Raw genomic sequence first — 12,369 nt, 5'->3', positions numbered from 1 at the left:
TCAGCCAGGCAAGAGCCTAGATAACTATTGGTCTTTTAAAATGGTAACTTTGAATGGAAATGGTAACTTTGAGTAGATATTCTAGAAAGACAGGCTAACATCTTCAAATTATCCATAATTAGTTTTCATTAATAATTAAGTTTGTCCAGGTATTGGTAGTTCATACTTATAATCATAACTACTCAGGAGGCTGAGATATGAGGAAGGTTTGTGGTGCAAAGCCAGTACAGTAAGTCTGTGAGACATCTTATCTCCAATTATCTACTAAAAATCCAGAAATAGAGCTTTAGCTCAATGTGGTAGAGTTCAAGCCTTGAGCACAAAAGCTCAGGGACAGTGCCCAAGCCCTAGGACCAGCACCAAAGAACAACACAACAACAATGAATTAGAGTCTAGCCAGGTATCCGTGGCTCAGGCCTGTAATCCTAGCTACTCGGGAGGCTAAGAGCTGAGAATCATGGTTCAAAGCCAGCCTGGGCTGGAAAGTCTGTGAGACTCTTATCTCTAATAAACCACCAGAAAACTGGAAGTGGCACTGTGGCTCAAGTAGTGAAGTACTCCTCTTGAGCTGAAGAGCTCAAGGAAAGCACCCAGGCCCTGAGTTCAAGCCTCATAACTGACAGGAAAGAAAAAAAAAGAGATTCTGCCTTGCCATGAAGTCATCAAGAGCATTTACTCCTTACCCATTCCCTTACACTTACTTGAACTGAAATAAAGACAACCTTGTCATTGTCAATAAGACCCAAGTTTCATCTATTTCTATGACTCTAGGGACATACTTCCTGAAGCTTAGATATCTTAGTGCCTCAGGTGGTTCTAATATGGTTTTCAGCCTTCTTATACTCTTCTGTAGGTGTTTTCTGAGAGCAAGGATGAGATTGCCTTAGTCCTGTTTGGTACAGATGGCACTGAGAATAGCCTTGCTAGAGGGGACCAGTATCAAAACATCACAGTGCACAGACACCTGATGCTACCAGATTTTGACTTGCTGGAGGACATTGAAAACAAAATCCAACCAGGTTCTCAACAAGCCGACTGTATCCTTTTTTAACCAGAGAAGATGGAAGAAATTTCCTTTAATCTGAGAAATCGTAATACAATCTGGGGAGGCTCTCTCAGAGTCCCAGCTCTGAGCAACTAGGGATTTTTTGCTCTGGAGAGAAAGGTAATATGTGTTAAGATTTAATCAGGTTGGATGCCTGACTTCAGGTCTTCTACTTGCTCTTTGTATTAGTGATATAAAGGGATTGAGAGGTAAAGGTAAGGAAAAATGATAGGAAATGTACATGCATATTGACCATCTATAGAGGGTTTGGTTCTGGTTCTGGTTAAATGTGTGGAAGTGCCAAGTGCCTGTGGCTCATGCCTGTAATCCTGGCTACTCAGAAGGCCTGAAATCCGAGGATCATGTTTCAAAGCCAGCCCAAGCAGGAAAGTCCATGAGACTCTTACCTCCAAACACCAAAAATACCAGGAATAGAATTGTAGCTCAAGTGGTAGAACACTAGCCTTGAGCCAAAGAGCCTGAGTTCAAGCCCAAGACCAGCACAAAAACAAAATAAGTTTAGAAGTAAAACCAAAATATTTGAAAATAGAAAAAAAACTTGTTAAAAGTTTATAGTTTTAGCTCTCTCTGCCCTTTAATGGAGGATGCTATTGGGTGAAAATTAGGTTAATATCCAAACTGAGATTTCCAATTTCTAACATCTAAACTAAATGTTTTTCCCCATCTAAACTAATTTTATTTATTTATTTATTTATTTATTTATTTATTTATTTATTTATTTATTTATTTATTTTTGGGTCCGGTTGTGGGGCCTGAACTCTGGGCCTGGGCACTGTCCCTCAGTTCTTCAGCTCAAGGCTAGCACTCTACCACTTGAGCCACAGCGCCATTTCCGTCTTTTTTTCTTTTTGCTTATTTGGTGCTGACGAATCGAACCCAAGGCCTCATGCAGCACTAGCTCTACCACTGAGCCACCTTCCCAGCCCCTAAACTAATTTTAAAGGCTTGGGCATCTTTCACAAAATTAGTACCATTTCTGGTCACTGGGAGGTGCTGTTGTGTTGGAAGTGAATTATAAATGCTGCATTAAGGCTTCATATTTGAGAATGGACTGTGATCACCAAAAATAAGTTAAAGGTACTATTAAACGGCATTTTTTGGTTTAATGAGTGAAATATGTGAGATTACCTTTTGCTTATTTTCTTTGTCCCACTATGTGTGTCAGGATTTATACTTTGGGTCTATAACATTTCTGAATATGGTTATGAGTAAATTTTTAGAAGAAAGGCACTTGAGTAAGTGCTAGTAGTTTAGGTGTTTTTTTTTGTTTTTTTTTTTTGGTTATCACATAGTCCAATGTCTACAATTCCCAGCTCCTCTGGGATAAAAATAAAAAGTTGTTGTTTGTGGAGATGGGGAATACAAATTTGGGCATGCAGGGATTGTTTGGTGCTCTTACTACCCTTAACTAGCAGAGTTCTGGATGCCCTCATCGTGTGCATGGATGTGATTCAGCGTGAAACTGTGTAAGTGTTTCATCTGAAAAAAGCTAGAAATGAGCCTTTCTGCTAAAACTATATGGATTGGTTGTACTTTGTGATTTATTGTTAAACAGGTAATATGTTTATATGGCAAAATGGATATCTGATACAATTCAGTGGTTCAACTTCTAAGTGGTTTTTTTTTTGTTCGTGTGTGTGTGTGTGTGTGTGTGTGTGTGTGTGTGTGTGTGTGTGTGTGTGTGTGTGTGTGTGTGTGTGTGTGTGTGTGTGTGTGTGTGTGTGTGTGTGTGTGTGTGTGTGTGTGTGTGTGTGTGTGTTTTCCTGGGGCTTGTACTCAGGGTCTAAGCGTCGAGGCACTATCCTTGAGTTTATTTCACTCAGGGCTAGCACTCTACCACTTGAGCCAGAGCTCCACTTCCAGGTTTTTTTGAGTAGTTTATTGGAGATAGATTCTCACAGACTTTTTTGCCTAGGCTGGTTTGGCTTGGAACTGTGATCTTCAGATTTCAGCCTCCTGAGTGAGTAGGATTGTAGGCTAGCCACTAGACACCAGTGCCCAGCTTCAACTTCTAGTTTTTAAAAGTTTAAAGAGAAAAAATACTACATTTGGTAGAAATTTATCTCTGGGAAAAACAAGCATTTGGCTTATTTCAGTTTTTATTATTTGACTTAAAACTAATGACCAAAAACTTCCAATAGTTCTAAATGGTATGATCTATAAGTGATATTTTGTGTATACTAACTCTGAGCAACTTTTGAAGTCATTATTTACTTAGTTACTCTGCCTTGAAAACGTATATCTTTGCACACACATGCATATACACACACACCCCTTGGCTGTTTGGGAACATTTGTACTAAAATCCCAGGCCTGCATCTATATTATTATTTCTTACTTTTTGTACAGTCCTATGGCACATCCTGCCAGTAATTCTGTGCATAGAATTGGAGCAGGTGTTTAGAACATGAACCTGATAGACTGAAGTTATGTTACTGTAGAAGAGTTCCTTGTTAACACTTTGTACACATGAAGACTGGACAGGAATCTTTACATCAGTCATTGCATCTTTAAGTGTTAGTATTTTGAGTTAGGGATTCAGAAACATGTATTTTTATGATGTTGGCAATTTTCCTCCCAAGATGTTTTAAGTAGGACATCTGCCAGGATTGATTATGTGTTTGATAGGAACTCAACTGAGCACCCAAAATATGTAGGCTTTTAGAATCTAATCATTTAGTAATTGTATATGGACTTAGTCCTTAGCCTATCTCTGCTCATTGACCAAGTTTTATTTGAATTTGTACAAATTAATTCAGGAGAATGAGTTGTTAATATGATATCTCCTCATTTCAGAGGAAAGAAGTTTGAGAAGAGGCATATTGAAGTGTTCACTGACCTGAGCAGTCCATTCAGCAAAGACCAAGTGGATATTATAATTCAAAACCTGAAGAAATCTGGCATCTCCCTGCAATTCTTGTAAGATCCTAAGAATCATGTATGCAGAAAAATCTTGTCATCTCTAATGTAGTGAGTGGGGACCTTGTCAAATGCTTGGTTCATTGGAATCTTCCTCTGTAGCATAGTTGGGATTGGTCAGATGACTAAGAATTGAGCTTTACTGGTTATTCTGTTTTCATGGAGATGAGAGTCACTATGATACAGAATAATTGAGCTCAGTAGCAAATCATTGTTTTGTGCTTTGAATAGTAAAAACAGCACAAAACATTTAAATAAAAACTTTATGCAGTAGTTATCAGATTGATACTTTCTTAAATAGTTCAGAGAACCAAGCTCATCAGATTTGGGAAACAAAGGTGTCAAGCTAGGAGTACTTTTTCCATTCATAGATATTTATATTTAGTATTTCCTCAGATCTAAAGGATGCAGTAACATATATAAAATACAATGTACTTTTATAACTTAAGAGATGGGCAACAAATTTGTGAAGAAAATGCGTATTTCACAATTTTTTAGGGAGAGTCCATTCTCTCATAATAACCTGAATGTTCCCTCCTGTGAATTACTTTTTCTGTCTTACATGCCCGAATAAAAAATTTCTTTTCAACCTATTTCTTTGAAACCTATTTTTTGTTCCATTTTTGGTGAAAATAGAGTGATAACATAAGATGTTGAATTATCAATCTTCTAGGACATTCATTTTTCCAAACTGAGAAGGTATACTAAGATGTCAGTAGCTAGAGGTAAGCTTTTGGCTTCTTAAAATGTCTAGCATAGGGAATTAAGAATCTCTCTCTCTCTGTCTCTCTCTCTCTCTTTCTCTCTGTCACACACACACACACACATACACACACACACACACACCTCTTAAGACTGTTAAGAGACATCTCCTTTCTGTAGGACTATAGGAAAAGAAGTTCAGAATACTCCATCAAACTGGTACTTAAGATAGTACTTCAGAGAGATTAAGTACTTTTGAAGTGACACTTCTAATTGAATTATTTTTTTCAGTACTTCAGAATCCCAGCTTAGTTTCTGTTTCCTATTCCTTGTTCATGAACTCAAGTTGCTTCTGAAAGGCTGAAGCATACCATACTGCTCTTTTAAAGGGAAGCTTCTTATCTGTTTATTTCTTGGTGTGTGCCTCACAGCAAAGTGTGTAGAAAAGAGAGACAACCTTTTCATCTATTGCTCACTATTTGACTAGTTGTGTTTTTGTTGTTGTTGTTTTTAGGAAATAGGTTTTCTTGTGTTAAAACCCACCAACATAAAGAGTTTATGATTTTGTTGTTTGATATAGTCATATATGATTGATTGTTCTAGTTGGATTAGATTGCTTGGTCCTTGAACTTAGTTTTCAGTTTCTACTGACTATTGAGAAACTTACTTCTGATCAAATAGGGACTAGAAAGAAATGCTACTATAACTTCTTTTCTAAGATAAAATTTTGACTCTATTTTTTCATGTCATTTTTCTCTTCTGGTTAATGCTATGGCAAAACCAGACACCTAAAGTAAGCCCTATGTGCTATTCCTTGCTCCTGAGGAGCTTTATATCTGATAGGAAATGTGGGCCACTCAAATCTATTATGCTTGTATGTAGAAAACCTACAAACAAAAGCCTCATTTTAAATACAGGAAGTGAAATGATAGAGAAATTGCTTTAAAAAATATTCATCCTCTTTGGAATGACCACAGACAATGTTGAGTGCTCTCCAAGAAATTAGAGCCTTTAGTTTATTTAGCTTTTAGTTTCCAGGGGTAAAGTAAGATAGTGTGTGCTACAGTGGAAAGAACCATGCCCTTCCGTTAGGTGACTGTTTGCTCTGTTCTTTATTAGCTATGTGGTTTGGGCCAAATTATTTCAATTTGGCCAAACTCCTTCAGTTTCTTTTAAAAAAAAGTGGAGATAGAAATCTATATTTTAATGTAAGGATTAAATGGGATTGTGTTCATGAAAGCATTTATATTACCCATATAAAGTATTATCATAAAACATTTTGGTGTTTTTTTCAGTTTATATATTGATTATTTAATAGCTTTTAAGACTATTAATACCAACCGAATTTTGGTTTCAATTCAGATAACGAGTAAAACATAATAAAGTTTAGTTTTCCTTATATCAAGTAACTTTCTGATTTCTGTATAGGAATTCATTAATAATTACTTGGTGCATGGTTGGTTTACTGATTGATTTCAAATGAAGGTGAAATATGGTTGAACATATGGAGAGTGTCAGATATTCTGGCATTTGAGATCCTCAGGCCATGCCTGCTTTTTCAATTATTTTGTTATGTAAGCCGGTAAATATCCTTTTCCCCCTGTTACTAAGTTAAAGGAGTTTTAGTCACTTGAAATTGAAACAATATTGGGTGAGGTAGATAAGTCATTTGGTAGATGAAAAATATGAAGTTTGGTGAGTTGACTGACATGCTTGTTTTCTCATAGCTAATGGTAACAGTAACAAGATTATTTAGCATCAGAGCTTGTCTTTTTAACTATTGCTGGTCTTTTCTGGATAGTTTGCCTTTCTCCATCAGCAAGAAAGATGGAACTGGGGACAGAGGAGATGGCAACTTCAGCTTGGACCACTCTGAACCGTCCTTTCCTCTAAAAGGATTTACTAAGCAGCAAAAAGAAGGTATTCAGATGGTAGAAAAGATGATGATGTCTTTAGAAGGTGAAGATGGACTGGATGAAATTTATTCCTTCAGGTAAGAAGTGAAGACACTGGTGACAACTTTTAATCTTACATAAATTTCTTTCAGTCACAGGTCTCCCCTGTGTGTGTATGTGTGTTGGTATTTGAACTCGGACCTTGTACTCTTGCTAGAGTTTTTGCTCCTAGCTGGCACTCTACCACTTGAACCATGCTTCCAGTTGGGATTTTTGCTGGTTAATTGGAGATAGAATGTTTTGGACTTTTTTTTCTCATGCTGTCTTTGAACCATGATTCTTTGATCTCAGCATCCTGAGTTGCTGGGATTACAGGCTTGTGTGAACTCAGATTCTTAGGGCTAGTACCTGTTTGATGTTCATAAATAAATTCTAGTTTAATAATCAATATACAAAATAAAAGCAGTATAGGCCAACTTCTCAAAGTAAACATTCAGCAACTAGAATATTTTTAAGTAGCTGTAATATATATCTGCTCTAAGTTATTTCTTAATTATGTTTTTAAATATTTCTGGTGCTGGGCACCGGTGGCTCACGCCTGTAATCCTAGCTACTCAGGAGGCTGAGATCTGAGGATCTCGGTTCAGAGCCAGCCCGGGCAGGAAAGTCTGTGAGACTTAACCACCAGAAAACTGGAAGTGGTGATGTGGCTCAAGTGGTAGAGAACTTGCCTTGAGATGAAGAGCTGAAGGACAGCTTCCAGGCCCAGAGTTCAAGCTCTATGACTGATCAAAAAAAAAAAAAATTCTGTTGAGCCATAATTGACAAGTAGTACATCTTCATTTTGTAAATATGAACCCCCTTGACAAATTATAGGTAAATGGAAAGTTTATACATGGGGTTGTAATTTCCTAGTGATTGCTAAAAACTCAATAGGAATCCTTTACCTTAAGTATCTTGGAATAATTTGTGTTCTTGTCACAGTCTGTGCAGGTATGTTTGTGTGCTATTTCTCTTTCAGTTTTGGGAATATGCCTTAAGCTAGCATATTAACCATAGTAACATGAAGAAAAGTTATAGGCCTATATAAATTACTGTTAAAAATTTTTTTTTCCTCTGTAGAGCATAGCAAACAGGGAATTTGTTGTTCATTGTCCTAGCAATTTGAAGCAACTTTGACTTTGGGTCTGCCATGAAGGTGTGGACAAGCACTTTGCCATCCAATATAGTGGCCAGTAGACACATGAGACTATTTGCGTTAGTTAAAATTAAGTAAATCTTGAAATTTGGTCCACCAGTCACAGTAGTCATATTTCAAGTGCTTAGTTGCCTATTGGGCAGGCATAATTACAAGTGGATTGTACTGAGCAGCACTTGAGCAGATTTATCCCTGTGAGGATCTTAGGAAGACAACTTGACTTTTACCTGGTAAAATCTAACTCTACTGCAGAATGAATCTGGCTGTTCTTGAAAGTTATATCTTATACTCTGATATTTAGAATTTTTCCCTACAATGGAATCCATACTCCATCAAGGTTTTAGGCCTGACTCATGCTTGAATTAGTAATGTCTTATGAGACAGAGTTGACCTGTCTCAGACCCATTTGTTCCCCAACAAATTCATAGCCTAGCTGTATTATAAATTTTGGTAGCAGTATGCCAGATGTGTTATCTGTTCTATTATTTGTTGTAAATTGATGAAGAAATAGTCTTTTGAAATCTCCCTGTCCATAACTCAGTGGATAATGTAAGATAGTTCTCTACTTCTTCCTATATCTGCACTTCATGTGTACCAAGAAAATCAACCGTAAGGCCTGGGTTGTGTGGTAAGTGTAGTTGGTCATTAATTCCTTTGCCCTTTATCTTAATGAATACCACAGATACTACCTTGTCTATAATCTTCTCTGTTGGATTTGATGGGTAACTGATAAAAATAGAAGTGATCTTTACTTTTGTTTAAATGAAGCAGTACCTTTCCCTCCTTCAGCCCTCCTTCCCACTAATAAAAAAACATAGAGTTTTTTCCTTTAAAAGACTAAATATAGAATACTAATTTCCTTTATCCCCTAGTAGTTGTTACTTAACTTTGTTTTGTATGCATATAGAAACAAATACTATCTTTTATTTAAAAGAATTGGCTTTTTTTTTTTTTTTTTTGGTCGGTTGTGGGGCTTGAACTCTAGGAGGCCTGGGCACTGTCTCTCAGCTCTTCTGCTCAAGGCTAGCACTCTACCACTTGAGCCACAGTGCCACTTCTGGTTTTCTGGTGGTTTATTGGAGATAAGAGTCTCAGGGAATTTCCTGCCTGAGCTGGCTTTGAACCACAATCCTCAGATCTCAGTAGCTAGGATTACAGGTGTAAGCCACCGGCGCCCAGCAAAACAATTGGCTTTAAGAAATGAATTGTCCGTGTTTTGAGCAAGGAGGTTCTAGTGGGGCTCCTCTGATATCCCAGAGCAGATGTTCTTTTTGTTTTTTCTTTTTTTCTTTTTCCTTTTTTCTTTTTGGTCTGGTTGTGGGGCCTGAACGGCTAGTGCTCTACCACTTGAGCCACAGCGCCACTTCCAGCTTTTTTTCTTATTACTTATGTGGTGCTGAGGAATCAAACCCGGGGCCTCAGGCATGCAAGGCAAGCGCTCTACCACTGAGCCACTTTCCCAGCCCCTTATTTTTTCTTTTAATATATTTTTATTGTAAAGATATTGTACATCGGGGTTACAGTTACATGAGCAAGGTAATGAGTCTATTTCCTATTGAGCATTGTTACACCCTCCTTTGTTTTTCCCCTACCATCCCTTCCCTCCCCATTCAGAGTAGATGTTCTTATCCTTATGTCTGTTGTTTTTTGTGAACCTTTTACATTGTGTATCAACTTATTTGTAAATGCATTTTTACCATATGCTCCAGGGTGTCTTGGTCCTAAAAAAATATTAAGAGCCACTGGCAGAGTTAAAGAAACGGTTGAATAAAGAAAGATAAAGCTGTTCCTTTTCACCTGTCAGTATAGTAAATCCCAGTTTGACTTCCTTCTAAGCCAACTCACTTGTGTTGGCTCTCTCTCAACTTTTGGTTGTCATTTTCCTGCCATCCCCTGCTGTTCTCTTTATAATCATCAACAGTTCATTTCTCATTCAGGGAAAGTAAGTGCATCATCATCTAGGCATGTTTCATTTTATATTTTTATTTATAAAGTGAGAGCCTGCGACAACTGAATGCCTTTAAGAAAATTGAGAGGCGTTCCATGCCCTGGCCCTGCCAACTGACCATTGGCTCCAATTTGTCTATAAGGATTGTGGCTTATAAATCGGTAAGTAACAAGTAGACATTTAAAAAATAATGTTAAAGCAGATCAAGATGCTTATGTAAGGAGCTGGCAATTCATGTGTGGGTTATTCAGAGCATAATTACTGCTTCTCTGGCAGTGCTCCCTTTTTATTTAATCTTTGTTTAGCTTTTTATATAAAAAGGCATGCTAGCAAGAGAAGTTTTAAGAATTGTGTATAATATAGTTTGAGTTTTTCTTCTTTCTCTTTGGGCTTTTCTGTCTTTTTGGAAGAAAAATAATGAATCAACTTGTCATTGTAATATGTCAGGAATGTAGTTGACATACCAGAGTTCAGAGTTTGAAGATTTCTTCACACCTAAGTTACTTATTAGTGATCTGAGAGGAGTAGCATCTAAAATGTCAAAAACTGGTGAGCTGTTAGTGTGAAATTGCATTTTGTAATACATGTACATTTGTACATAATAGCACAGTTTCAAGAGTGAGTTGCTGGTGATGATTATTTGATGAAAGTCTAGTATGAGTAAGCATGTCTTTCCCAAGCCCCAACATGAGCTTCCTCCTTTCCTTTCCTTTTCCTTTTCCTTTTCCTCTTCCTCTTCCTCTTCCTGTTCCTTTTCCCTTTCCCTTTCCCTCTCCCTTTCCCTTTCCTTTTCCTTTTCCCTTTCCCGTCCCTCCCTCCCTCCCTCCCTCCCTTCCTTCCTTCCTTCCTTCCTTCCTCTCTCTCTCTTTTTTCTTTCTCTCTCTCTCTTTTATTTTTCTTTTTTCTTTTATTGGTCGTGGGGCTTGAACTCTGGGCCTGAGCACTGTCACTGAGCTTCTTTCGCCCAAGGCTAGCACTCTATCACTTGAGCCACAGCGCCACTTCCAGTTTTCTGAGTGGTTTATTGGAGGTAAGAGTCTCACAGACTTTCCTGCCCAGGCTGGCTTTGAACTGCGATCCTCAGATCTCAGCCTTCTGAGTAGCTAGGATTTCAGGTGTGAGCCACCGGTGCCCAGCTGTTTTGTTTTGTTTTGTTTTTGTCCAGGGGCCTGAACTCTGGGCCTGGGTGCTGTCCCTGAGTTCTTCAGCTCAAGGCTAGTGCTCTACCATAGCGCCACTTCTGGTTTTCTGGTGGTTAATTGGAGATAAGAGTCTTACAGACTTTTCTGCCTGGGCTGGCTTTGAACTGTGATCCTCAGATCTCAGCCTCCTAAGTAGCTAGGATTACAGGGGTGAGCCACCAGTGCCTGGTCAGAAGTTTTTTTCAGTATAAAAAATAAATATAAAAACATGTATTTCAGTACTTTCTTTCAAACACATGATATATCATGAGAATTTTTTTTTTTTTTCTCCCAGTCATGGGGCTTGAACTCTGGGCCTGGGCACTGTCCCTCATCTCTTCAGCTCAAGGCAAGCGCTTTACCACTTGAGCCACAGGGCCACTTCCAGTTTTCCAGTGGGTTATTGGAGATAAGACTCTCATGGACTTTCCTGCCCTGGCTGGCTTTGAACCATGATCCTCAGATCTCAGTCTCCTGAGTAGCTAGGATTACAGGTGTGAACCACTGGCTCATGGCTTTTTTTTTTTTTTTTTTTTTTTTTTGCTTCAGTCCTGGGGCTTGAACTCAGGGCCTGAGCACTGTCACTGAGTTTCTTTTGCTCAAGGCTAGCACTCTGTCACTTGAGCCACAGCGCTACTTCTGGCCTTTTCTGTTTATGTGGTACAGAGGAATCAACCCAGTGCTTCATGCATGTGAGGCAAGCACTCTACCCCTAAGCCACATTCCCAGCCCATATCATGAGAAACTTGGAGCTAAATATTTATTTGGGTTCTATCAAGGCTTAGAATAGTGTCCCTAGATATATGAATAGTCTCTCCTTTACTATTTTGATTTTCTTCTCAAAATCTATTGATTTCTTTTTATTGGAAAAATAGTATACAGTCCCCTTTATTAGACAGTCTGAGGGTTTTGTATAAGGAGTATATTTATCCAGGTATTAATAATAATCTGCAGATTATCTTAGGGGAAAAATGAAAAGTAGAAATAATTATAAGGTGTTTCTATTAGGAACTAAACTAAGGATTTGCATAATAGGCAAGAAAAAAAACTTCAAAACAATATAACTAGAGTAATTATGCTGAGTGTTTGTTTTTGAACGAGAGAGCACATTAGGTTTTCATCTGCTATCAACGAGAATCCAGTCTTTCCTTATTTTTCCATTTATTTGTCATTTGGAGATAAGATTATACAGACAAAAGTTAGAAAGACTTGGATAATTGTGGATGCAAGAACCCTTAAGAAAGAAGATGTACGAAGAGAAACAGTTTATTGCTTAAATGATGATGATGAAACAGAAGTTTCCAAAGAGGATATTATTCAAGGTATGCTGGGAAGAGTTTGCACTTTTGCTTAAAAGAGATTGTCTTCAAGATGGTGTGAGGCAGGTTAAGACTTACACTAATGTGCACTTGGAGATACTCCTCTGAGTTACAGAGCTGCAACTCTGAGGGGACAGTAAGA

The 12,369-nt window shown here is 37.9% G+C and overlaps 1 protein-coding gene across 2 annotated transcripts in view; it reads left to right on the top strand.

The window, feature by feature from the left end:
• Positions 1 to 12,369, top strand: part of Xrcc5 (X-ray repair cross complementing 5) — a 98,598-nt gene that overhangs the window by 6,480 nt on the left and 79,749 nt on the right. For both annotated transcript variants that reach the window (XM_070017623.1, XM_070017614.1), the window contains exons 3-8: positions 854 to 1,037; positions 2,484 to 2,532; positions 3,862 to 3,984; positions 6,488 to 6,679; positions 9,774 to 9,888; positions 12,092 to 12,230. In XM_070017623.1, coding sequence (XP_069873724.1) covers positions 854 to 1,037; positions 2,484 to 2,532; positions 3,862 to 3,984; positions 6,488 to 6,679; positions 9,774 to 9,888; positions 12,092 to 12,230 — 802 coding nt within the window. The remainder of the gene's footprint in view (positions 1 to 853; positions 1,038 to 2,483; positions 2,533 to 3,861; positions 3,985 to 6,487; positions 6,680 to 9,773; positions 9,889 to 12,091; positions 12,231 to 12,369) is intronic.

This window comes from Dipodomys merriami, unplaced genomic scaffold, assembly GCF_024711535.1.
Source record: "Dipodomys merriami isolate MVZ:Mamm:240054 unplaced genomic scaffold, mDipMer1.0.p SCAF_1, whole genome shotgun sequence".
Lineage (NCBI taxonomy): Eukaryota > Metazoa > Chordata > Mammalia > Rodentia > Heteromyidae > Dipodomys > Dipodomys merriami.
The sequence above is the reverse complement of the archived record's forward strand: the minus strand, read 5'-3'. Positions and strand labels throughout refer to the sequence as shown.